This window comes from Paramisgurnus dabryanus, chromosome 19 (genome assembly GCF_030506205.2).
Source record: "Paramisgurnus dabryanus chromosome 19, PD_genome_1.1, whole genome shotgun sequence".
NCBI lineage: Eukaryota > Metazoa > Chordata > Actinopteri > Cypriniformes > Cobitidae > Paramisgurnus > Paramisgurnus dabryanus.
The window spans coordinates 15,413,305-15,437,734 of record NC_133355.1 but is presented as its reverse complement, the minus strand read 5'-3'; the positions used below and the strand labels follow the sequence as shown (position 1 = coordinate 15,437,734).

The 24,430-nt window shown below is 36.7% G+C and overlaps 3 protein-coding genes across 5 annotated transcripts in view; all 3 read left to right on the top strand.

Moving 5' to 3' along the window:
• Positions 1 to 6: 6 nt before the first annotated feature.
• pithd1 (PITH (C-terminal proteasome-interacting domain of thioredoxin-like) domain containing 1) lies at positions 7 to 1,782 on the top strand. 2 transcript variants are annotated; one of them, XM_065290913.1, is made up of 6 exons: positions 7 to 522; positions 677 to 720; positions 881 to 958; positions 1,050 to 1,154; positions 1,261 to 1,369; positions 1,491 to 1,782. In XM_065290913.1, exons 1-6 carry the CDS (start codon positions 7 to 9, stop codon positions 1,590 to 1,592), a joined length of 954 nt encoding a protein of 317 aa, XP_065146985.1. In that variant the 3' UTR covers positions 1,593 to 1,782. The 2 variants fall into 2 exon arrangements, with proteins under 2 accessions (XP_065146985.1, XP_065146994.1); XM_065290922.1 differs by having other exon boundaries at positions 98 to 529.
• Positions 1,783 to 1,933: 151 nt separating this feature from the next.
• lypla2 (lysophospholipase 2) lies at positions 1,934 to 11,314 on the top strand. The gene is made up of 11 exons (XM_065290936.1): positions 1,934 to 2,515; positions 3,647 to 3,675; positions 3,783 to 3,875; positions 4,175 to 4,206; positions 4,296 to 4,361; positions 4,726 to 4,773; positions 7,961 to 8,031; positions 8,295 to 8,368; positions 8,509 to 8,610; positions 8,697 to 8,873; positions 9,534 to 11,314. Exons 3-11 carry the CDS (start codon positions 3,798 to 3,800, stop codon positions 9,582 to 9,584), a joined length of 699 nt encoding a protein of 232 aa, XP_065147008.1. The 5' UTR covers positions 1,934 to 2,515; positions 3,647 to 3,675; positions 3,783 to 3,797; the 3' UTR covers positions 9,585 to 11,314.
• Positions 11,315 to 12,792: 1,478 nt separating this feature from the next.
• ankib1a (ankyrin repeat and IBR domain containing 1a) overlaps positions 12,793 to 24,430 on the top strand; it is a 30,477-nt gene continuing 18,839 nt past the window's right edge. Inside the window, exons 1-5 of one of the 2 annotated variants that reach the window (XM_065290892.1) lie at positions 12,793 to 13,018; positions 16,754 to 17,022; positions 20,566 to 20,866; positions 21,570 to 21,752; positions 23,525 to 23,642. In XM_065290892.1, coding sequence (XP_065146964.1) covers positions 16,835 to 17,022; positions 20,566 to 20,866; positions 21,570 to 21,752; positions 23,525 to 23,642 — 790 coding nt within the window. In that variant the 5' untranslated portion in view covers positions 12,793 to 13,018; positions 16,754 to 16,834. The remainder of the gene's footprint in view (positions 13,019 to 16,753; positions 17,023 to 20,565; positions 20,867 to 21,569; positions 21,753 to 23,524; positions 23,643 to 24,430) is intronic. The other variant, XM_065290886.1, reaches the window with a different exon arrangement.

Sequence of the window (24,430 nt, the reverse complement as noted above, 5' to 3'; positions counted from 1 at the left end):
GCGTGTATGTTACATGCATCCATTAAATGTTTCAACTTTCACTATGCAGTTAATTTAACCGCAGATGGCGCAGGCTTCATTTCACTTTATTTACAGTCAACGAGAAGCGACCAATCACATGCCGATACGTCACAAGAAGGCGACTCCAAACGCTGTACTTCTATTTCAGTGTTGTATACTTTTCAACTTCTACAACCTGTGCCACTGTACATAGCGTTTACATTGCAGTTTGTGATACAACGCACTCGAACTGTCGTAGATAACACTGCATTAAGGATAAATATCTACAGTCGTGACTGTTTTAGCTCGTTGGTTAAATCAAGCATGTCTGGACACGGTCACGGCCACGGTGGGCATAGTCACGGTTGTTGCGAATGCGAGCACGAGCCAGCTGAGCGGGGAGTGGAATATGAGCTGTACAAACGGATTGACATCGAGAAGCTTCAGTGCTTGAATGAAAGCCGAGACGGAGACGGTAAACTTGTTTTCAAGCCGTGGGATCAACGCACTGACAGGACGAAGGTACCAAGTAATGTAACTTGGCAGTTATGCAGGAGCTTTTGTTTTTATATAAATTCGAATCGAAATTCGAATATGTCTGTTGACAATGAAGGTATTAAAGCGAAAACAGAAATAATCTTCATGTTCTAATGTGTATCTGCCATTTTATTTGCAGTTTGTTGAAAGTGATGCTGATGAGGAACTTCTGTTCAATATACCGTAAGCTATGCTCTTTAGCAGCGCACGTTTATTGTGTCTGTATAGCAGACAGGATAAAGCAAACATTTTTGTTTATATCACTTTAATTTTTAAATAAACCTGCTTGGGAGAGATTGGTCATGGTTTGCCAAGGACAGAAATGTATTGCGTATATCTGCAGGTTTACAGGTAATGTGAAGCTGAAAGGAATCATTATTTCTGGAGAAGATGATGAGTCACACCCAGCTGAAATAAGACTGTGAGTTCTTCTCTGTATGTTCTTTTTAAAATAATAATAAGAAAAAACATTCACATAAATAAGATTGTATAAAATTCAACTTTCTTAACAGATTCAAGAACATACCCCAGATGTCATTTGATGACACAAGCAGAGAACCAGATCAAGCATTTCGCCTTAACAGGGATCCATTGGCTGAACTGGAGTATCCAACCAAGTAAGGAATTTGGTTTAAGACAAACGGGTACATTAATTCATCACTTTTGGCTTCATATCTGTTGGACACTCTTACAAATCTCTGCTGTACTTGACATTTTGTGTAGAATTGCCAGATTCTCCAATGTGCAGCAGTTATCTATTCACATATCTCATAACTTTGGGGCTGAATCCACTCGTGTGTTTTATATTGGACTACGTGGAGAGTATTCAGAGGTTGGTGTTTGGTTTTTGCTCTTGTAGTAGTAGGTCTATTACGTTTCAAAATGTATAATTTGATGGTTCTACTATTTGTTCCATGACCTTTATCTAAAGTTTAGATTTTTTTCTCTTTTAGGCTCACAGACATGAAATTACAATCTGTAACTATGAAGCAGCAGCCAACCCAGCAGATCACAAAGTGGAGACTATAACCCCGCAGACACAGTTCATATCATGACAAATGAAGAAGAGGGAATCTCATGCTTTCTCTGTGAAACAATAAAAGTGTGCATGAGTTTTGATAAGAGTGAACTAAGAGGGCTTTATTGGCTAAATATGCTTTGATGTGATTAACAGGAATTTGTGTATTAACGAGTGTTTGTTCACCTGCACTTCTGCTAATGTGCCAATAAACATATACGCACTTATGGACTTTTTTTCATACTTATGTCGAATAAACTCAATGTCAGTGAATTATTAAAGCAACACTATGTAGTTTTTTTTACCTTTAAATAATGTCTCTAAAATTATTTCAGTGATAGAACCACTTTTAACTGGACAAATTGTACTGTTGCTGCAACCTGAGCAGCCTCCTAGCTGCTACAAGCACACTCTGAAAGTGGCGGTGGAGGGTAGGAAACACAGCCCCGCCCCTCCCCCTGCCTGCAGAAGAGTGTCTGATACCAGGCACTGTTGCGCTTTTCAACCACATGGGGGAGCTGCAAGTCATTTTTACATGGAAACTACATAGTGTTGCTTTAACAGTTGAATAGGCAAACAACGACATAGGTCTGTTTTTCCAGAGCATCGCCAAAGAAACGCTATCAAGAGGATATTTTGCATCTTGTAGTTCATGTTTACAAATATGTCGACAATTTGCATTGTTTGTATTGGAAAGGCTCAATGACAGTTCAAGTCAAATTGCATGTAAAGTTTTAACACTATTCAGTTGTTTTAAATTTTTATAAAATTACGATTACAACATAAGAAACTAACTACAGCACCTTAAAATAAAAAATAAAAAACATTTATTTACATTTGTTAAAATGTTTTAAACCCACGCGTCTGAGCGAATGAGGTGACGTCACGGCGCTTTGTCTCCGCCCTTCCCCGGCAGTCGGCGACGGAGCGGAAGTTCCGTTGTGATCTGGATAGCAAACGGTGAGTCAATAAATTTGTTGCAATGCGCCGCTGTTTATAAGTGCTTTTTTTATTACTTGCACCCTAGAATTTAGTCTACCCCACGACCTCGGTGTTATTGATCGTTATGAAGGTTATACGTTGTTGTTAAGCGCCTTAATAGTGGGATTATGCTAGGAGATTGATTCAGATGGCTCTATGTATGAGGCTGTGGATTCATTGTGAGAATAATGCAGGCGGAACAGGATTAGACTGCCTAACTGCAATCATGTAGGTCCGGTATTTATGAAACGACCCGGCGGCATTATTCATACATTTAACCTTGTCTATTTTCCGCCAGGCATTAAAATGTGAGCTTAGCTTCGCCCTACTCTCTATTGATTCCCATGCCAACCCATTTCCTTTCTTTTTTGAATATCAAATTATTGTGGTATTCATGTATATGCGATGCTTCTGTACTCTGGAGGATTACTGCACTAATACATTTTGTTTTATTGTACATCAGTGAGTCGTGCTGTGAACAAATGTCCATACAGAAAGTCATCATGCACATTGATTAATTTTATAGAGTCAAGTTCTTTTCTGTATTATATTCTAGAGAGGTCAGTGACAGATTATTTCACAAACGAATTGGATAACATCTTGTGGCCAATACTAAAATCTAGGAAAAATACAGTCACCCTTAGAAGGAAGACATGAAATTCTTTAAAAAAACACTTAAGGCTAAAACTTGTGATATGGCCACTCACAGAGGAATGAAAGCATTAAATTGAGTTATTTTTTTGCCTCCTGCAAATGTCAAGATTTAATTTCCCAGTACTGTCATGTGGTTCCAGGAAACAGGGACCCATGGCTTTCACTTAAGCTGCATTGGAAATTGTTTTCTTGGAACTTGTGTTAAATAGATGTTTGCAAGTACAAACTTGTGATCTAGAGAGCTACCACTAGAAAGAACTTAATGGACTATAATGAACACATGCAACATTGCTTGTCCACCCCCCAATTATTTTTGATTTTCTTTGTTTTCTCATGTAGGTAGGCGTATTTGGGCACTTTTAGATATAGATGGGCTTGAATTGCTTTGCTAGCTAAAATAATAAATAAATGCAACACCAATAGTAATTAAACCAACTTTTGTTAATCATTCTGCAGCCTGCTGACACTTTCGTTCCCCATCACTGGTTCGTATCTTTAATACCCATTATTCATTGGGCTTTTAGTCACTGCATTTCATCCGCATGTTTGACTGATCTTTTTTGAACTCTTTGGTTTTGTGTTTGTTTTAAAGCACTCCTCACATTGTATGTGTGGCAACAACATGTCTGTACCGTTGCTAGCCGAAGCTGTGACTTTGTCTGGGACAGAGAAGGAGACAGCTGTGGTAAGAGATCAGTCAAATCATTAACCAAAAATTCCTGTGGTTCAAAGTAATCAAAGGTTATACTTAATCTTCCTAATATCAATACTTCTGCCATTTCTCAGTATTGTAAACATCTTACAGTCTCTTTGGTCGAAGGAGGAGTAGATACGCAGTAAGAGTTAGTTTAGAGATGCTGTCTTCATGTAAATATACATCAAACACAGACTGACCTATTTCCTTTGCACACCAGAAATCAAGGCCCTTGTGGTTTTATTTTTTTAAAGATATTACTCTCATGTGAATTTCTTTTAAAATTGCAGGTGATCTTCCTTCATGGCTTGGGTGACACAGGGTAAGCTCTGTTTATTACCGGTCTGGTGGAGGATCTTTTAATGGCCAATAACCTGTTATGTAAATAACCCTGTTATGTTGTTTTAACAGACATGGTTGGGCCGATGCCATGACGTCTATTCGGGTGCCGTATGTCAAATACATCTGCCCACATGCGTAAGTAACAGCCAGTAAATTATTGAACATGGCAATGTGAACCTTTTTTTGTTTGTTTCATTAGCATTCCATGAGATCAAAAGCAAAACCCTCTAAGTGCATCTGATGTGTTTTCTTTTAAATTATTTTTTTATCAGACTCTTAATGGAATCTGCCATTTCTGAATTGCCTGAGGTTGGAATTAAGCCGATTTCAAGCAAAAGTATTTGATGAATGTATAATATGTGCCGAGAGCATTCTGTTAATATCAGTATCTAATTTTTGATGGCGGTGGTGTTTAGAGGCTTTTGCATCTGAGCTCCTCATTTGTATTTTTGTGATGCCACAGTTAATCACAAATCACCCTGTTGTACTTTCTCTATAGGCCGCGAATCCCAGTGACGCTCAACATGAAGATGACTATGCCCTCATGGTAAAGATTTTTTTAGTTCTTGTATGCTTTTTTTAATATACAGTGGGCTGCAGTTAAAGACCACACTGAAAGAAAATTTGTAAACCAAGGATCAGCTTTTCTTACTTCCTTTAAAGTACACAAGATGCTTTTTGAAAGATTTTCAAGTCGGAATGATCAGAGCAATTCCAGCGTTATTGATGGGACATTTAGAGAGTGTATTTATTGCCAATATTTGTTTATATTTTTCTAAAAGTCAAGAAATCAGAAAAAGATCTGTCTATACTCATGTTTTATTTTTCATAATAGAAAATATACATTTGTTATGGATGTGACATAAAAGGACACACTTTTGGGAGAAAAAATACTTTGTAGGAATTCTGTGAATTAAAATGCATGAACCAGAAACAATAATACCCAACAAATAGAGATGGATGGCTCTTTAAAAAACAAATAATATTTATTTAAATTTTTGTGTGTGCATTCATAAAGAAAAAATATTATGAATGTGACATTTCTCTTTATGAGTTATTTATGAATAATATATTTATATTTATTGAACTCTTAAAGCTCCACTTACCTAACTATGTAAATAAGTTTAAACATTTTGAAAACTTAAACTGAGACGTCACACTGGTATTTAAGCCATTTAGCCCTCCTGTTATGTTTAAATTTTAGCAACATTTTAATGTTTAATATATGCTAAATAACTTACATTTCAAATAAAATTGTAGGAAAAAAATACTTTTTATTTTTATATACATAAATGGTTTTTTAATAGATTAATTCTATGAAAACGTATCTTTTGTAAGCACATAAATTAAGTGTATTTTTCGTTAAAAATAGTAGTAATAAAAATACCAGTTTTTACCAGTTTTTCACATATTAATAGTAAAAATACTCCCATTAGATCAGTTATACAGGAACACTGTGTGTATTGTGTGTACATCGATGTTTGACCCTAAATCCACCGGAGACCACTCACCAGTGGTCATTAACGGTCAGAATATAGCCCGGGTGGACTCTTACAGATATCTGGGCATTCACATTGATAATAAACTTACATGGAGTACTCGGGTAGAAAACGTTTGTATTAGGGTCCAACAGCGTCTGTACTTTCTTCAAAGTTTGAGAGTCTTTGGTGTCAACCAGAAAGTGTTGCTTCTCTTTTACCATGCTGTAATCGAGAGCATTTTTTGATATGTAATCACAGCTCATGGCCGGTTGCATAAAAATAGCCTTGATGTTAAGACTGCTTCTTAAGAATGAGTCTGACTAACAAGCAATTAGTTAGGGCTAATCAGTCTTATTATTTGGATTTAAATTAGACCAATCTGTCTTTCTGTGTAGCATACTTGAAACAGTTACGATCAGTCTTAAAGAAAAAAATTCATGACTAACTTTTAAGACTAGTCTTAAAGCGTAACTAAACCCTTAACCAACTTTTTTTAGTTAATGATCTGTTAGAATGGGGCTTTATTAGTGCTGTTCATTGATTTGAGTAAGTTTTTTGACATTTGGATATAAAGTGTTTCAATACTACAATATATGGTGTAAAAACGTCTGAGTGCTGCCCTCTTCAGGTTGAACGGTGGCTACTGCAGTTTAATTTTCCTATTGGATGGTGGGTCCAAAAAATGACTCGTGACGTAAGCAGGTTCAAGATCACCACGCCCTTGTTACGATCTCACCACACACTTAGTTCGTCCTCTCTATCTCCTTGGGATCTGCCCACTTTTCTTGCATTTTTCAAATATTGCCAGTGGGTGGAGTCAGGCTCTGTCCAGGGGTTTAGTTACGCTTTAAAAGCCCAGATAACACGGTTAATGGTTATTTTGTTAAGCAGCAGCCATATTGTGTGTCTTTTGGGACAATAAAGTTTATCTTTTTTTACATTTATATACTTGGCAGACACTTTTATCCAAAGTCACTAAAAGTATAACTTCAAGTCAAAAAGTAGGTGTAAAGGTTTAAATGTCCTGTTCTTTGTGTTTTTAAAGCTTTGATTGTGCACAATATAACATGTGTTCATGTTTCATGTGTTAAAAAGCGGTATTTTTCACACAATTTACTTATCTGTATATCGCGGTTTTCACTGTCCTAAAACTGTATGATTTTTTTCTTGTTCTATAAAGTCCCTCCTTCAGAAATACGTATCTAGTTCTGATTGTGTAGTTTTTTTAGTGTTGTGATTCGATAGCAGCTTAGCTTGCTGTTAGCTTAGCTGGCGACTGATGTATTCCTGTGGGCGGAGTTTAGTAAAAAAACTGTTCTACTGACGTCATTAAAGCAGGAAGTAGAGGGCTGTAGTTCAAACCGGCCGTTCGCTGTAGGCTTTGAAAGGCGAATTCTGTTAAAGAAAATCTATCGCCTGGCAGTGAACTTTGAACTTTATCATTTTACAGGTATTATTTATGCTATTAAGGTAACATTACACACTAAAGGGGATCGTACACCAGCCGCGCAGCTCAGCGTCGCGCCACTTCGCGTCTAGGACAACTCGGAGGTATTGTTAACCGGAAGTGCACATTAAATAGCGCGAGTTTCGTCAGATAGCGTCTACTTCAAAATGCAAAATATACGTTAGCAGCCAATGTTAATCGTTAATGATTTGGGACAAATATGATGTCAAATATTTAATGTTAAACTATGTGAGTGGCGCTGTGTGGCGCGACAGGGATTTGAGCAACTTCCTGAGTCACAGCTGGGCGGCGCGGACAGGCGCGGACAGGCGCCACCTGGCGACGCCGGTGTGCGTATACTCATAGAAAACAATGTGTTAGATTTTTTAGCGCGGCGCTGCCGGTTTGCGATCCCCTTAACTAGGGTTTAAAAATGGATCAGAAAGAACGTGACCTTTAAAAATACAATTGGCATATTTTTCCAGAGATGTCAAAGTAGCTTTGGGGTCAATTCGACCCCAAACATAATAGAAGGTTAATATTGACATTTAAGATATCAGTGTAGTTAAAAATGTCATTTCTTCATAATAAACTTGAGATTGCATGGAATTGCTCTTCGCTTTTTATTGAGAGTCTATGCCAGCCTGAGAGCATTCTGTAAAATATTAAAGAGACACAAACCAAATACTAAGAAATTACTGATTAAAAAAACTGAAGTATGTTTCTATACTTTTGTGCTCATCTGTATATCTAACCTGGAGCCTTTGTAATTCTGTAAAATGTGTGGTTATTTTTATTCTATTCAGGTTTGATTTGATGGGTTTAAGCCCAGACGCACCAGAAGATGAAGCAGGGATTAAGAGAGCAGCAGAGAACAGTGAGCAAAATTTGTTTCACAATAATATATTCACATTTAAACCGTTCTGGTTCAGTATAAGCTTTGCTTTGACTAAAAAAGATTATCTGTGACACTAGATCCTGTCACACTTAGTCAAAAATGAAACTATTGGTTTTGTCTGTGTCAGCAGTTGTAAAATCACTGAAAACACATCAAGTTTATAAGAGAAACTTATTCTTGTAACAGAATACTCTTATATGTTTAAATTTGATTACGATGCAAGCATATACTCTTCCCAACAGTAAAGGCCATTATCGATCATGAGGTAAAGAATGGGATACCATCCAATCGTATTATTCTTGGTGGCTTCTCTCAGGTAACTGATCTACTTTATGTTTGTACAATAATTTAAATCGCTGACATTGCACATGCATCGCAGTTCCAAGTATCCTTGATACTTCCTTGATGCCTGTTTTATTGTGTAAGGGAGTGTGACTGTTGTTGTTTGATTGTCAGGGTGGAGCGCTCTCTCTCTATACAGCTCTGACCTGTCAGCAGAAACTAGCAGGGGTTGTTGGGCTTAGCTGTTGGCTTCCACTTCACAAGTCCTTTCCACAGGTACAAGGCAGTTGACACTGTATGAAATTGTGTAACGAACTGTGAAGTGAATGACGCAAAATAAATCAGTTCTGTCGATCCATTAGAGTGCAAGTGGAAGTGGAAACAAGGAAACTCCTATTCTGCAGTGTCACGGGGAGAGTGATTCCATGATCCCGGTGCAGTTTGGGGCCTTGACAGCAGAGAAGCTCAAAACCTTTATCCCTCCAGGGAAAATAACCTTCCGGACCTACCCAGGTCTCACGCATAGCTCTTGTCCTCAGGTAAAATTCTACACATACCATCTTTTCGTGGTTATTAAATATTTTGCTTTTTTGTTTTGGACGCATAAATCCACAGAATTCCTTAGATTTTCCCAAAATACATGACAAAAATTTGCAGATTCTGTATGGGCCTACTTGTATAGGCAGGCAGTTTTGAACAGTAATATGTTTTTTATGAATTCCTACTTTAAAGAAATAATTCACCAGAAAATGAAACATCTTTAATGATTTTCCTCACCTTCATGCCATCTCAGTTAAACACAAGCAAATAATAAAAAAATGCCACCATGTTATTTTCTTACTTATATGGGAGCTCAAATATAATAAACAAGATATTTTCGTCATCTTGTTCTGTTACAAACATATCGCTTCACTTCAGAAGCCACTGGAGTCATCTGGATTACCCATTTAGGCCCTCATATAAGACAACATGACTGCATTTTAATATAAAATTGTTCATTTGTAAATTTTCATTTCCTGGTGAGCTATTACTTTATATTTAAAACAAGCCAGAATTACAATGATTTAAGTCAGTTATAAAAATAACTGGATGAGGTATAAAATCATGCACTTTCTCCTGCATTTCAAAACATTTTCTTTGATGTTTTGTTTACGTTAGCTCTAAATCTAATAAAATATTCTCTCTGGTTGAATTTACAGGAGATGCTTGCTGTCAAGGAATTCATTGAAAAGCAGCTTCCCCGAATCTGACCTCATCCTATCCCACTGTGACCTTCAGACACTGACCTCTCACCTCTGACCTGCCATTCCCCCACAGGAAACAGCCATGATGCCCTACAACACACACACACTTATGCATGAACATTCAGTTGTATATACTGTGAACATGCATATAATGTCATCTCACACCTTTGTTTGTAATTTAAGTCAATGGACATTCATTAAAAATCTCAAGTGTTATTACTAATATATGACACATTTGTCATTGCACACGACACACATGCATACAGTACAACAATATTTAACCAGCCTTTTTTAAAGGGAGACTTATATTCATTTTACATTCCCATGAATATTAAACATTACATGCTTTTCCAACCCTCTCTCTTTCCCATTCATTTCCCCTTGTCTTTTAATCTTTTGCTATTTCCCATTATACAAGTGAAGGTATTATTTTACTAAACAGCTCTGTAACACTGAACTCTGGAGAGTTTAGATGCTGAAAGTCTGTATTGGTGAAGAAAGTTATTCAAAGGTCGGTGCCGTCTGGAGTGCTATGCATGCTGGTCCCATTGTGCAATGCGCTTAATCAAGATTTCTTACTCCTACTTGTGTTCAAGTAGCTTTTTAAAAACTAGAAATAAAAGAAAAGCAAGCAAATGCTACTTAAATCAATCTGATCTTTCAGTATGCTTTGTTTTTCTCAAACAATTGGTAATTTAAAATCAGGTTTTTAGTTGTTAGATTGGCTGGTTTGAGTTTTGTGCCATATTTATCAAATCTTCTAAGAGTTTTGAGATTGTATCAAGTCTATCAGCTCATAGTTTTGTAATGCAATGTATATACTAATTGAAAGTCAATTCATTTTGTTAGGTGAACTTCAACTGTGTCAGTGCTCATAATTAGATTTTGGAGTATATTATTATATAAAAATTGGTGCGTCACTCCAGACGGTACTAATGATGTTTTGCCTCCCCAATCTTTTCTGATTCCCTTTCCACTTTAGCCATATCACCCTTGTGACCAAACACCTTTAAGTGTTCTGGGGTCTCAGATTGCATATGTATATACACTTCAGGATCTGTATTATGTTAAAGTATTGTTTACTGACAATAACTATTAATAAAGGGTGAAAGGTCACAGTTATAGGAAAATATGGAGGACTAGCTTTCAGACATTAAGAAACAAAGTTAAAACCTTTATTAGCGATTAAAATTAAAAAAATGAATTTGCAAATATGAATACAGTAATTTTTCCTCACAATTTGCTTGTATACATTAAAAAATGGTTTGTGTAATATCTAAACCAGTTGTTTGCGAACTAGTGAATGTTACTTTTTTACCTGAATAGGCGCTGATTAATACATCATTTCGATGGTATTTTATTGCATCATCTTTTTAGCTCTTAATGGATTTATTTCACTTTAGTATTAGCTGATACAATCCTTTCTTTTAAAGTTGGCACAGTTTGTTATGATTCGTTGTTATCCTTTCTCGGCTTAATTGGTTTATTAAATGCCCTGTGGCTTGAATGTTTATTGTATTAATTATGGGCATGCCAGGCACGAGCCGCTCTGCAGAAACTGGCAATATATTTGGGTTTAACAGTAAACTTATCAGATTTTCCCCACCTGAGTTGTAATTTGTTTGTTTTTATTGTATCATTTGTGCTCATTTAAAAAAAACAGCCGTGTTCTGTTTGTCGTTGTCTTATTATTTGAAAAAAATAAATATTTTTTTTTGTTGATGTGTTACAAAGCGGACCATTGGTGCAGAAATCATTCAAGAACAGAAATCCCTCAAATGTATTTCAACAGAAAATGCAATGTCAACTTAAAGGGATAGTTCATCCAAAAATGAAAATCCTGTCATTATTCACTCATTCTTATGTAGTTACAAACCTGTATAAATGTCTTTGTTCTGATGAACACAAAGGAAGATATTTTGAGAAATGTTTGTAACCAAACCGTTCGTGGACCCCATTTACTTCCATAGTATTCTTTTTTCCTACTATGGAAGTAAATGGGGTCCACAAACGGTTTGGTTACAAATATTTCTTATAATATCTTCCTCCATGTTTATCAGAACAAAGAAATTTATGTGGGTTTGTAACTACATAAGAGTGAGTAAATGATGACAGCATTTTAATTTTTAGGTGAACTATCCCTTTAAAGGGGATTTATTATAACATTTTAAAATTGCCACTTTGTTGGTGTCAGCAAAAATGTGCAGTTTTTGGGTATGTCCTTTAAAATGCAAATGAGCTGATCTCTGCACTAACTTGCAATGCTGTGGTTGGATAGTGCAGATGGGGGGGTATTATCCCCTTCTGACATCACAAGGGGAGCCAAATTTCAATTACATTTTTTTTTCACATGCTTGCACAGAATGGTTTACTAAAACTAAGTTACTGGGTTGTTCTTTTTCACATTTTCTATATTGGTAGAAGCACTGTGGACCCAATACTTAAACATGGAAAAGTCAGATTTGAATTAATGTCCCATTTAAAACCCCTCGTCTATTTAGTGTGCATTGTGAAATTATTTAAAATGCTTATTCTATTCTCCTTTTATTAAAACATATTTCAAAAGTACAGGTAGAGAAGTTGTTCTGTCAGCAACCAATGGCCTAGTTGTGTAAGAATGATCAACAGAAAAAGGATGTACAACCGGATATTATGATAAGACATCTACCGCTTTTGGTAAGGCATTAAACTTAAACAGCCTAGATTGTGGGTTCAACCCGAGTAACACATATTGATGAACAAATAAATATCACTTTCGATTAACGTGTGTGTAAAATAGATAAATGTAATAACAACATATTTCTCTAAATAATAAAATAAACACATTTGTCTAATTTTAAATTTCCTTAAAATCCACTTGTAGTAAAGTTTTCCTTGATACGAATAAGTAATACTTTTACGATGAATGCAAAAGACTAAAATTTAAATTTGGACTTACTATAAAAAGCTCCTTTAGGTGGCGCAATACACCGCTCTCCAAACGTGGACCAAGTCAGACAACAATCAAGTGCGTGTTGCATAGACCAAACAGAGTGTGACATAAACTCACGCGAGAGCTGTGCTCTAAAATCGCTCTCGCGGTAATTTGATGTCATATGCCGACCAGTCAACACCGCGCCGCACAAAGTCGAACACACCCCTACGGTCTATCTCATCCTGCTCGGTAGATGACGGTAAAGCTCCCCTAAACTCGGTTCTTCATCTGCCGGTTACCACATCGAAGAAGAAGCAGATTATTGTCCTATGAAATGAGAGCATGACCAGCAAACACAGCCAGCCACGAGCACCACCCTTAAAATTGTACAGTTGTTTATCATTGTTCCCGATCCTCAAACAATCTCTGACATAAAAGAATGTCGTCTTAACTAAAAACAACGAGGATTTAACCTGCGGACTTGTCGCTTGGTTTATGTCTCATCTCCTAATTGATCAGTGATGAGGTATGTGTGTGTGTGTGTTTGTTTGTTGTGTGTTGGTGGCTCGTGTCAACACGGCTGTAGAGATCTGTATTTTGTGATCTTAAAATAAAGCCCTGATTTATCTGCCATCTATTTGTTGTAGGGTTGTTGGTTATGGTTACAATTCAAGCTGTCTCCACATCTGTCAGCTAGTGTTGAACATTGCTAATAAGCTCTAAGGGCTGATGCTTGAAAAACTATTATTGTTTATTGTGGTGAACAGGTTGTTTAGACAATGTGTTTTGAATGTGTAAACTGTAAACATTTGCTTGCTAGAGAGCACTCACATGAAAAGTACTGTATTTACCACAGTAAACTGGTTTATTTTACATTATAGTATTTACTGTGCTTTGTTAATGTAAACAACCGTTTCTGTACTATTCACTTTGGTGAATTGATAAACTGAAGTTAGTACTGTAGTATATTTTAATTGTTAACTATGGTAAGGTTCAAAACACTACAGTATCTAGGGTTTTTACTAAAGTTTACTATAGTAAATAAATACTAAAGTATACTACAGTAATGTGAGCATCTTGACTTTGTTGTCAAAGGCTTAGGCCTTCCTAAATCTCCAGTGTTTTGACTTTAGGGCCCCCTTTTCACAATTTCTACCAAATTTCTGATCTTATATAATTAACTAATATAATTAGTAATATTTATATTTGTTACAAAATTATATTATATTATCATTAATGTTTATGTTGTCTTATTTTAAATAGTTTAGTTAATCTGTTACCATTGCATTAGCTTTGCTATTTTTAGTTAGTCTCTTTGCTGTCCTTGGGTGGATTGTTATAATTTTCTAGATTTACAGTGATGCTCCTGGAGCTCAGTTGGTAGTGCATTGTTTTAGGAATGCAAAGGTCATGGATTTGATTTGCAAGGAACACACACACACACACACACACACACACACACACACACACACACACACACACACACACACACACACACACACACACACACAAAAAGTATAGATTGAATTTACTGAAAGTTGCTTTGGATAAAAGTGTCTGCGAAGTGCATAAATTATGTAAAATGTCAGCCATGGGAATGAATTAACCGAGTTGATTTTATTGTCCTACAGACATTGTTAAAAGAGAAAATGGCAGTTGAGTATCATGTTTTAACACAAAGCCTGCATTGTTTAGGGTAGCCCACTGCCTGTAAGATGCATGCAAATGAAGTTTTTCTGTTAATGGACACACAGTATGTCTGATAGTTGAGCTGTAATGTGGGGGAAGCTTGTGGAACAGAAATGCTTTTTTCTCTTTGTATGCCTGCCAAGCGCTGCTCTTAATTCATCCGTGCTCTGTGTTCTCTGTCATCCCACCTGAACGTTCGAACCGCTCAACCTCAGTCAGTCCGACAAGCCCAGAGAGATTTTGTTATGGTTGTGAAGAGTCTTAAAATGGGATTTGTGTTTTAACGTAACTAAACATATAGTTGTCAGCGACTCGGCATGAGTGAAATATGAAGGTGAAACGATGTGGAACCGAACAACAGACCAAACCGAATGACCTAAAAACTGTCTGCCATTCACGGGCCATGACCCAATCCCGTCAGTCCACCTGCTGTTGCTCTCTGCTCCCCCAAAGCTCTCTCAAGTAGATTTATTAGAGCATAACATGTTGGATCCTATTTTTGTGTTGCTAATGAAACAATGTAGATCTCTGAATTAAGAAATTCCCAACTAGAGGTACCCGGACCCCAGGGAGTACTCGGAAAAATGTTTGTATTATCTATAAAGCACATAAAATAACTTCAAAAATATAAGTGATGCCAATAAAAAATATTAAACATGATTTTTTCCTTTTTGTATCACATTTGATTGCTTTTAAAACGAAACAATACAAGCTTGTGAATGAAGTTAAAGCGTAAATGTGCATGTTTGGACAAAGTATGATAAAGATGTCACATGCTTTTCCTTTATTTATCATCCCATTGGGAAAATTTGCCTTATTAGTAATGCTGCCTCACGATTAGTCGCGACTAATCGTTTGCAGAATAAAAGCTTTTGTTTACATAATATATGTGTGTGTACTGTTTATAATAATTAAAAATAAATACACACACATACATGTATAATTTTAAGAAAAAATATATTTATATAATAAATATTTATATTTATATATAATATAAATTATATATAAATATAAATGTGTATATACACATGCAAATGTTTCTTAATGGAACAGTATGTAAGAAATTTATATCAATTAATCATAAAATGGCCCTGATATGTCACTAGACATTAAAGAGTAACTAAACCCTAAACCAACTTTTTTTAGTTAATGATCTGAAAGAATGATGCTTTATTAGTGCTGTTCATTGATTTTAGTAAGTTTTTTGACATTTGGATATAAAGTGTTTCAATACTACAATATATGGTGTAAAAACGTCTGCGTGCTGCCCTCTTCAGGTTGAACGGTGGCTACTGCAGTTGAATTTTTCTATTGGATGTTGGGTCCAAAAAAGAACTCGTGACGTAAGCAGGTTCAAGCTCACCATGCCCTTGTTACGATCTCACCACACACTTGGTACGAGCTTAGTTCATCCCCTCTTTCTCCGTTGGGATCTGCCTACTTTTCTTGCATTTTTCAAATATTGCAGTGGGTGGAGTCAGGCTCTGACCGGGGGTTTAGTTACGCTTTAAGAAATCATTTTTATTTCAAATACTTAAAATTCACTGACAACAGTGGTCTGGCCAGGATATTGTCATTTAAAAAAGTGGAGTTGCAGCCCTCAACTGATGTTTATGCTGTCATTTTGTGTATTGGCCACCAGTTGTGTGGTTGCAGTACCAGTTTTAGCCACAAGTTTTGTGATTGCAATACCAGTTTTGGCCACAATCCTACATACTGTTCCTTTAATTATATACATGCTTGTGTATGTGTGTATTTATACATAATTATTATACACAGTACACCCACATATATTATGTCAACAAAAAACTTTTATTTTACAAACGATTAGTCACGATTAATCGTGAGGCAGCACTACTTATTAGCTTAAAAAGCTTTAAAGAGAAGAACGTAAGCATGTTTCATTACTTAAAAGTGAAAGCTGCTTTTTTACCTCGCACAATATTGGTTGTTTCAGTTCATACATGAATTACTTCCATTAAGACCATTTTACTCATCATATTCAATTTCAAATAATTAAGCATTGCCACTTTTTATGGAGCACATGTTTGGTTTATTGTTACTGGAGGGGTTATGGGGGTATATAACATAAGACAAAGATACTGAAAACACTGGGTTAGGTCATCTAAACTTTTAATGTTTATTATCACTTTACAACATAATAATGGGATAACAAGTTCATCTGATATAAATGAACAATGTGTGCATTTAGATATGGCGTATGCAAGATGATTTAGACAATTTGTACTTGCAAATGAATGTTTTCAATACCTGGAAGCAGACTGGCTTTGTGTAACATTAGGAAGTTGAAATATTGTAGCTTGTTTATTTATCCACAACAGCATGGTAAATTCAAATAAATTTGCCTTTAAATAACTTTTTGTGACATAAAGAAAAGGACGTTAAAGGGTGTATCAAGTATGGATCACATTTGATTGTATAACCTGATTGATGGTTTTGTTAAATATTGACTAAGCGGTGTTGCTGTTATGTAGCAGGATGAAGACTACACAATGCCAAAAAACACTGACCGCAAAAACTGAGAAATCTGTTTATGTTTTTTATCTTGCAGGATGCTGGTTCACTCTCACACTGGCTGAACACTGAAAAAGTGAATGTGGTCCTCTCTGCGGCTCCCTCTAAAGTGCCCGTCATGGGGAACACGACCACCAAGTTCCGGAAAGCACTTATCAATGGAGATGAAGGACTGGCTTGGCAGCTCTATGAGAGTAACCCCCAATTTAAAGAGGCCCTGGACCCCAACGCATCTTATGGGGAGCCCTATCAACACAACACACCTCTGCACTATGCCTCGCGCCATGCCATGACACGTCTCATCAGGTAGGACCCTGCAAATGAATGGACACCAAAGTGAAAACCTTATAAGAGTAGTAAGCCCAGTATAAATATATAGCCCCATCTTAAGGCAAATATGCCCTTTACACATTCCTTGCAGAAGGAATTTCTTTAAAAAGAACAAAAGCACTAGATAACCTTCAGGTTTTGGTTCCTAACAGACAGCATCTAAAGCAAATATCCATAGTATGGTAGGCTTTTATGGAGCCAATGTTATTTTTTTTACAAAACTCCACAGCACTTGTTATTTAATACCACTTTAAGCAATAGAGCCACGTTTAACCTGATGTAGTGGATGCACCCCTCTGAGAAAATGGTTGATAATTACCAGTAAAGATAGCTGGCTACTGGGGACCGGTCCTCCTCCATCTCTTTTCACTTTCTTCTTTTTTTCCCATTACATTAAGTCCTTTAGATGGGTGGTTTTCTCTGAGCAGACCACTAATCATCTCCATAGCAGCAGACCCCTGCTGCTTCTCACCCTTGTTAATCTATTCAGACTAAACGGCAAAACCCGTCTGGTTTAAATTGCAACTTATTACGACTAAAAACAGGGTTGCACAATATACCAATTTTTTTTTAAACACCGCAATATTGCAGTATGCACATAGCAGAAGTTTGCAATAACCGAATGATTTTAATGCTTTAAAAGGTCATGTTTAGTTATAGTTTTTGCAAAGAGACTGGCATACAAATGTTAGGCTTGTATGTGCTGTGCTCAACGTATACAAGTTGATCAGTGATCAGAAAGAATGCTAACAACATATCTTTTTAATGTCTTGTTTTAACACATTTGCTGTTCAATATTTATCCTGCATGAGTTAAAAAAATAACCAAGCCATTTTATATAAATATATAATAATAAAGTTGAATGGTTTTACCAACCTCAAGCATTATCACATCAAATATTGTATATTGCGTTATTTATCAAGTTATTGTATATCACATTTTTCTTTAACATTGTGCAGCTCTACCAAAAACCTCCTATTAAAAAATTGCCTGATCGGGGGGATCTAAATATCTAATACCGAAGTAACAGATCTGCTGTGGCAGTCTGCATTAGCGGTTGTTCAGAGAACACAGGAATACGTGTATATGTGATCAGATTATGCATCATAAATTTGATTTACTGACAATATACAAGCTGATATACTTTGAATGCACTGTAAGTTGCCTTGGGTAAAAGGGTCTGCCAGTATGTAAATAAAAAGTGTAAGTAGCAAAGATTTAACCAACCAGATTAGAGATTGCAAGAAAATACATTTTCTGTTTTAGTGGGCAGTCACACTGTGGGCGGTCTGTGGGTGGGGCTGAGACTCCTGAAACATGAATTTCCTGTTTCCATCTCTTTTTAGTTTTCTCCTTTGTTCCTTACATACACACATTAAATGTTGTCTTTCCCTTTTAATTGTATGTTTGATACTTTGTACCACCCTAAGTACACAGGTTAATTAAATGTGATTATTGTATTTACAAGCTTAAACGGACATTATCCTAAGCATCTTGCACATTAAATTCTGGTTCACTTTTTGGCTTCCTCTTATTCTTAAAAAAACGGCACATGGTCTGTCAGTCTACAGACTACACCCAGGATTGTTGTATCTCAGGCATTTAGCCAAAGATAAACTATATGTTGTTCTGTACTTATTACAATAAAGACTTTATATGACAAAATACAGCAGAACAAAGCCCAACACGTTGGCCACCAACATGTCTAGACTATTTCTTTGGATATAAGTTTCCTTCCAGCTTAAAAGCTTGACTTTGCATTTCACAATGTGGATAAAGTTTGTTAACAGAGTGTCAATGTTACTTGATCAAACAATTGCCATATTAGTTTCTTGGTTGTTAAACCAGTCTTTCTGGCCTACCCAGGGCACGTTGCGAGACAACGGTTGGGGGAATAGAGAGTTATAGCCTTTGTTTTTTCGGTTGCATTAAAGTGCCACCCAAGGGATTTTCTAAAACTACCTTTACTGCAGTGTGTAATGTAGATGTCCATCATTGTGAATGTTCTGTAAAGTCGTTCATCTGACAGTGCTCACTAAATTCAATTATTGTCTTCCAAAAGGAGTCGACTTTGAACCACCTTAACAAGTCAGTCAGCGATTCGAATCTTTTATCTGTTATTGAGGTAACACATTTGCATAATGCGATCAATGTTTACTCTGCCCTGTCCTCAAACACTTGTGATTTTTTGTTTGTTTACGTCATGTCGAAAAGATGCTGTGTCCCACGCTGTGAGAGCAAATATTATTTCCACTTCCAAAGGATGCTCACATGTCTGTCTTGTGGAGTACTTATTAAATTGGCAGAGACTTGATCGTGTGGAAAAATCAAAAAAGAATAACAAATGTGTGTGAACACTTTACGTCAAGGCCGTAGTAAAGTTCATTTATTACGTGTATGCGAGGGTCCACGTACAGTGCACCTGACACAATTTTCGTCGTCAGAAGAGTGTGCGTGTACTGTACATTGCCAGATTTTCTAAAACTCTGTGAACATTGTACATGTAGCTCACGCATTCACCTACAAGAGTATGTAGTATGTAGCCCAGAAGATGCATTGCATTTTGTCACAATGTGCATGCGTTGAACGTCTGCGTACATGTACAAGTCAAATAAACTATACTTTGCAAGACTGTGTGTTTGACCATGCGCACATGTTGTGCACATGCACACATGCACTGTCTCTCTTCCAATTACGGTGTCTCTCTTCCTCCCCGCTCCTCCTTCCGTCACCTGCTATATGCGGAAAGACCAATAACAATGAACTGGGCCAGATGGCCAGTCAGAGGAGCGTAGGCTCACAGAAAAGAGGTATTTAGATAGACTGAATCTTTAAAGTGCTTTGAATGAACTGTTTCAGCGTCTTTGAGAAGTGAGGTGATTTGGAGGCAATAGTGTTTTCAACCTTGTATGGATTTTAACATGATGTAGGGAACTCCAAAACATTATTATGTAACTTTAAAATACAATAGCCACTTTAACTAATAAACTCCTTGTGCCAAATTTACAGCACAACATCCGAGAACAAAGTGCTTAGTCATTTCCAATAAAAGTCTTAATGAAATCTAAAAATGTCCTTCTTAAACCTTAAAGCAGTGTCCTCCTTTTCTTCTATAGGGTGCAATCCAAGTCTGTTATCAATTTTCTTTGAGTCTGCTGTGATGAATTACCTGAAGATGATATTGTGTGTTATTATTTTCCGCTGTTTGCCAGAAAGGCACTGTTTGCTTTCAGCTGCAGTGAGCAGCGTCAGGCTATTTTCATTGTTCATATGGTTGTGATATACGGTGCACTTTTGTTCATTATGTAGTACTGAATGGTAGCACTGACATCATTCAAAATGTTTTGGTCCTGTTTCTGCTTAGAGCAGTACATTTGAATTTGAGTACATGCAGGTAACAGTGCATTTCTTTTTAACCTAGTTATTGCAATTTCCCTATTGTAATTTTTTTTTTAAATAATAATAATAATTATTATTATTGTTTTATTTTTAATTCCAGTTCTTTTATTCGTTCTCCAGGTCTTTCCTTTTTTCCAAAGATGGCAACCCCAACAAGTGTAACATTCACAATGAAACCGCATTGCACCTGCTGTGCATGGGCCCACAGATTTTGCTAGGCGAGGAAGCACTGCAACCGCGGATCAGCCACCCACAGGAGGATGAACAGAAGCGAGCCGAGTGCCTCAAGATGGTCCTGCTGTGGACCGGAGCCAAGCTGGACCAGGGCGAGTATGAGAGCGTCAATGTCAATGCCTTGGATAACAAAAAAAGCACTGGCCTGCACTACGCAGCGGCTGCTGGGATGATGAGCTGTGTTGAGGTTAGCAATAAAACAGAGTTGATTTACATTTATACTTATGTATTTGGCAGGTGCTTGACTTTAATAATGATTATTGACTTTAACCTTCAATTCTTTATTAGTGAATCTTTAAAAATACATTTGTTAAAGCGTAACTAAACCCCTGGTCAGAGCCTGACTCCACCCACTGCAATATTTGAAAAATGCAAGAAAAGTGGGCAGATCCCAACGGAGATAGAGGGGACGAACTAAGTGTGTGGTGAGATCGTAACAAGGGCGTGGTGAGCTTGAACCTGCTTACGTCACGAGTCATTTCTTGGACCCAACATCCAATAGGAAAATTCAACTGCAGTAGCCACCGTTCAACCTGAAGAGGGCAGCAATCAGACGTTTTTACACCATATATTGTAATATTGAAACACTTTATATCCAAATGTCAAAAAACTTACTAAAATCAATGAACAGCACTAATAAAGCATCATTCTTACAGATCATTAACTAAAAAAAGTTGGTTTGGGGTTTAGTTACTCTTTAAACCAAGCAAGAAATGCATTGGATAAAAGCATCTGCCAAATACATAAATGCAAAGTGAATGTATATTATAACATCAATACCAATATGTGGTGCAGTGACTTAGAGGACAAGACTGACTTTAACCTGATTTTGTACATGATTTTGCAATATTGAAGCCTTGAGTTTATCTCTAGTCTCGTTGTTGTTGCAGTTGTTGGTGAACAGCGATGCAGATTTATTTGTGGAGAATGAAGACAGGGAAACACCATGTGACACAGCAGAGAAAATGCATCACAAGGAGCTAGCACTCCGTCTGGAGTCTCAGATGGTTTTCTCTCGGGATGCTGGAGCCCAGGAAGTAGAAGCAGAGTATGCCGCCCTTGACCGACGAGAGGTATCCAGTTTATATACAGTATGGTGTATACACACATGTTTAATTCTGATCAACTTTGATCAATTGCGGCATTCAGTGGTCTAAAATTTCTACAATTGTTTAAGTGACACTCCACTTTTTTTGAAAATATGCTAATTTCCCAGCTCCCCTAGAGTTAAACATTTAATTTTTACCTTTTTGGAATCCATTCCAGCTGATATCCGGGTCTGGCGCTACCACTGTAAGCAAAGCTTAGCATAATCCATTGAATCTGATTAGACCATTAGCATCGCGCTAAAAAAGAACCAAAGAGTTTGGATATTATTCCCATTAAAACTTGACTCTTCTGTAGATACATTGTGTACTAAGACTGACAGAAAATAAAAGTTGGAATTTCTAGGCGGATATGACTAGGAACTATACTCTCATTCTGGCGTAATAATCATGGAATTTGCTGCCGTAACATGGCTGCAGGAGGCACAATGATATTATGCAGCAGCCGAAAGTAGTCCCCTTAGGGGACTATTATTCCCATTAAAACTTGACTCTTCTGTAGATACATTGTGTACTAAGGCCGACAGAAAATTAAAAGTTGGAATTTCTAGGCGGATATGACTAGGAACTATACTCTCATTCTGGCGTAATAATCATGGAGTTTGCTGCCATAACATGGCTGCAGGAGGCGCATGATATCATGCAGCAGCCGAAAATAGTCCTCTTAGTAACTTTCAATGGCAGTGGTCTATTTTCGGCACTGTGTTATATCATTGCGCCTCCTGCAGCCATGTTACAGCAGAAAAGTGATTATTACACCAGAATGAGAGTATATGAAAGCCATATCTGCCTAGATAATCGCAACTTTTAATTTTCGGTCGGTCTTAGTTAGTACACAATGTTATTTTTTGCGCGATGCTAATGGTCTAATCAGATTCAATGGATTGTGCTCAGCTATGCTAAAAATGGTACCACCAGACCCGGAGATCAGCTGAATGGATTCCAAAACGGTAAAAATTAAATGTTTAACTCTAGGGGAGCTGGAAAATGAGCATATTTTCAAAAAAAGTGGAGTGTCCCTTTAATAGCAAAACTGTATATTGGATGTCTCATCTGGATGCTTCTTAAATGTCTCTCATGTTAAACTGCAGACTACCGTTTTCTCATTACATACAAACTCAACTCTGGGTTCTCTGTCATCAAACAGTGAAAATGAACTCATTGTAATATTGCTGCAGTGATCGTCTTGCATGCAACATTGCTAAGTGAGATTATAAAATGCTCAAATCAATATTTCATCTCCATGTGTATTTATTTATTTGTTGAGTAGCCTTGCAAGAACTGAAATGTTGCACAGTCAGCAGGTGATTATCGGAAAATAAACCCATTCAGTCCTGGTTTAATGTACCAGTTGACCATACATTACCCCTTACATATTTCCATTTCACAGATCAACATTTATGATCAACATTTGTTAGGCTCTTTTATTACTCTTTGACATGTATTTACAACATCTATTCAGCATTTTATGTGTGTGTGTATATGAAGTTCTTTCAATAGTCATTGCTATGAGAAGGTAAATGCAGGATAAATCTCAGCTCAGTAATGTAGTGTCACAGGAGAGAGCAGAATAGATCTATCTGACATTAATAACACTGGTGGTAGACTCATGATTATTACTTTGTTTTGATGTTCCAGATACAGCTTAGCAGTATATAAGTTTACAACCTTTTTTATCTCTTATTTTATATGTTTCTGCCAAACCTCTCTTTCATTACTGTCATCCTCTCTTTGTGTAGCCACATGAGGGACTGAAGCTACAGGATTTGCGACGATTGAAAGACATGTTGATAGTAGAAACAGCAGATATGTTGCAGGCTCCTCTCTTCACGGCTGAAGCGCTGCTACGAGCTCATGGTACGAATTTACTGTAGCTTTTAGAAGGCAACTTCTTTTTTCATCATATAAGAATGGCAATAATTCCAAGGTGGTCATGTAAAATAGTACTTTTCACATATTTTAAGATTTTATAAGCACACTTCAATGAAATGTTTTCTTTTAATATACAACTGAAAATTACTAGAAAGTACGTAATATTACCATGATACATTCTACATACGTTTTATAGGGATATCATGGTATTCCCTTGTTTCCTTGGTCATGTACCATCGTAATACCACTGAAATTTTCTGGTGCATGTTCTCCCAGTGTCAGCTTGGGCTTTACTCCTGGTACTCCGGTTTCCTCCCACAGGCCAAAAATGTGCAAGTTAGGCAAATTGGAGATGCCAAATTGTCCTTCCCCCAACCTGTGTATGGATTAACTTTTCTGAATAAAACTTGTATAGGGATAAACTGTTTCTCGCCAATATAGCTGTAGATACTGGAATGGCGTAAAGAAATAAAGAAAGAATGTCTTTGATTAACCACTAAAATGGTTAATATATTTCAAAGCGCTGTTGTTAAGTGCCAGCGAATCTGTTTATCCATTGGACAAATATAATTTGCTTAATAACCAAACTCTACAATTTCTCAGGGAAGGTTTGGCCTTGTATTTTCTGTCCTCACAAGCTACAACATTCCACCATTCTTTACTGAAGTATTAATACTATGATGTGTAGCGTTTCATCATTTTCCTTGTAAAAACTGTAACAGTTACAGTATATATGGTTTAGAAAATTAGATGTTTTAAAAGACTATTTGAAG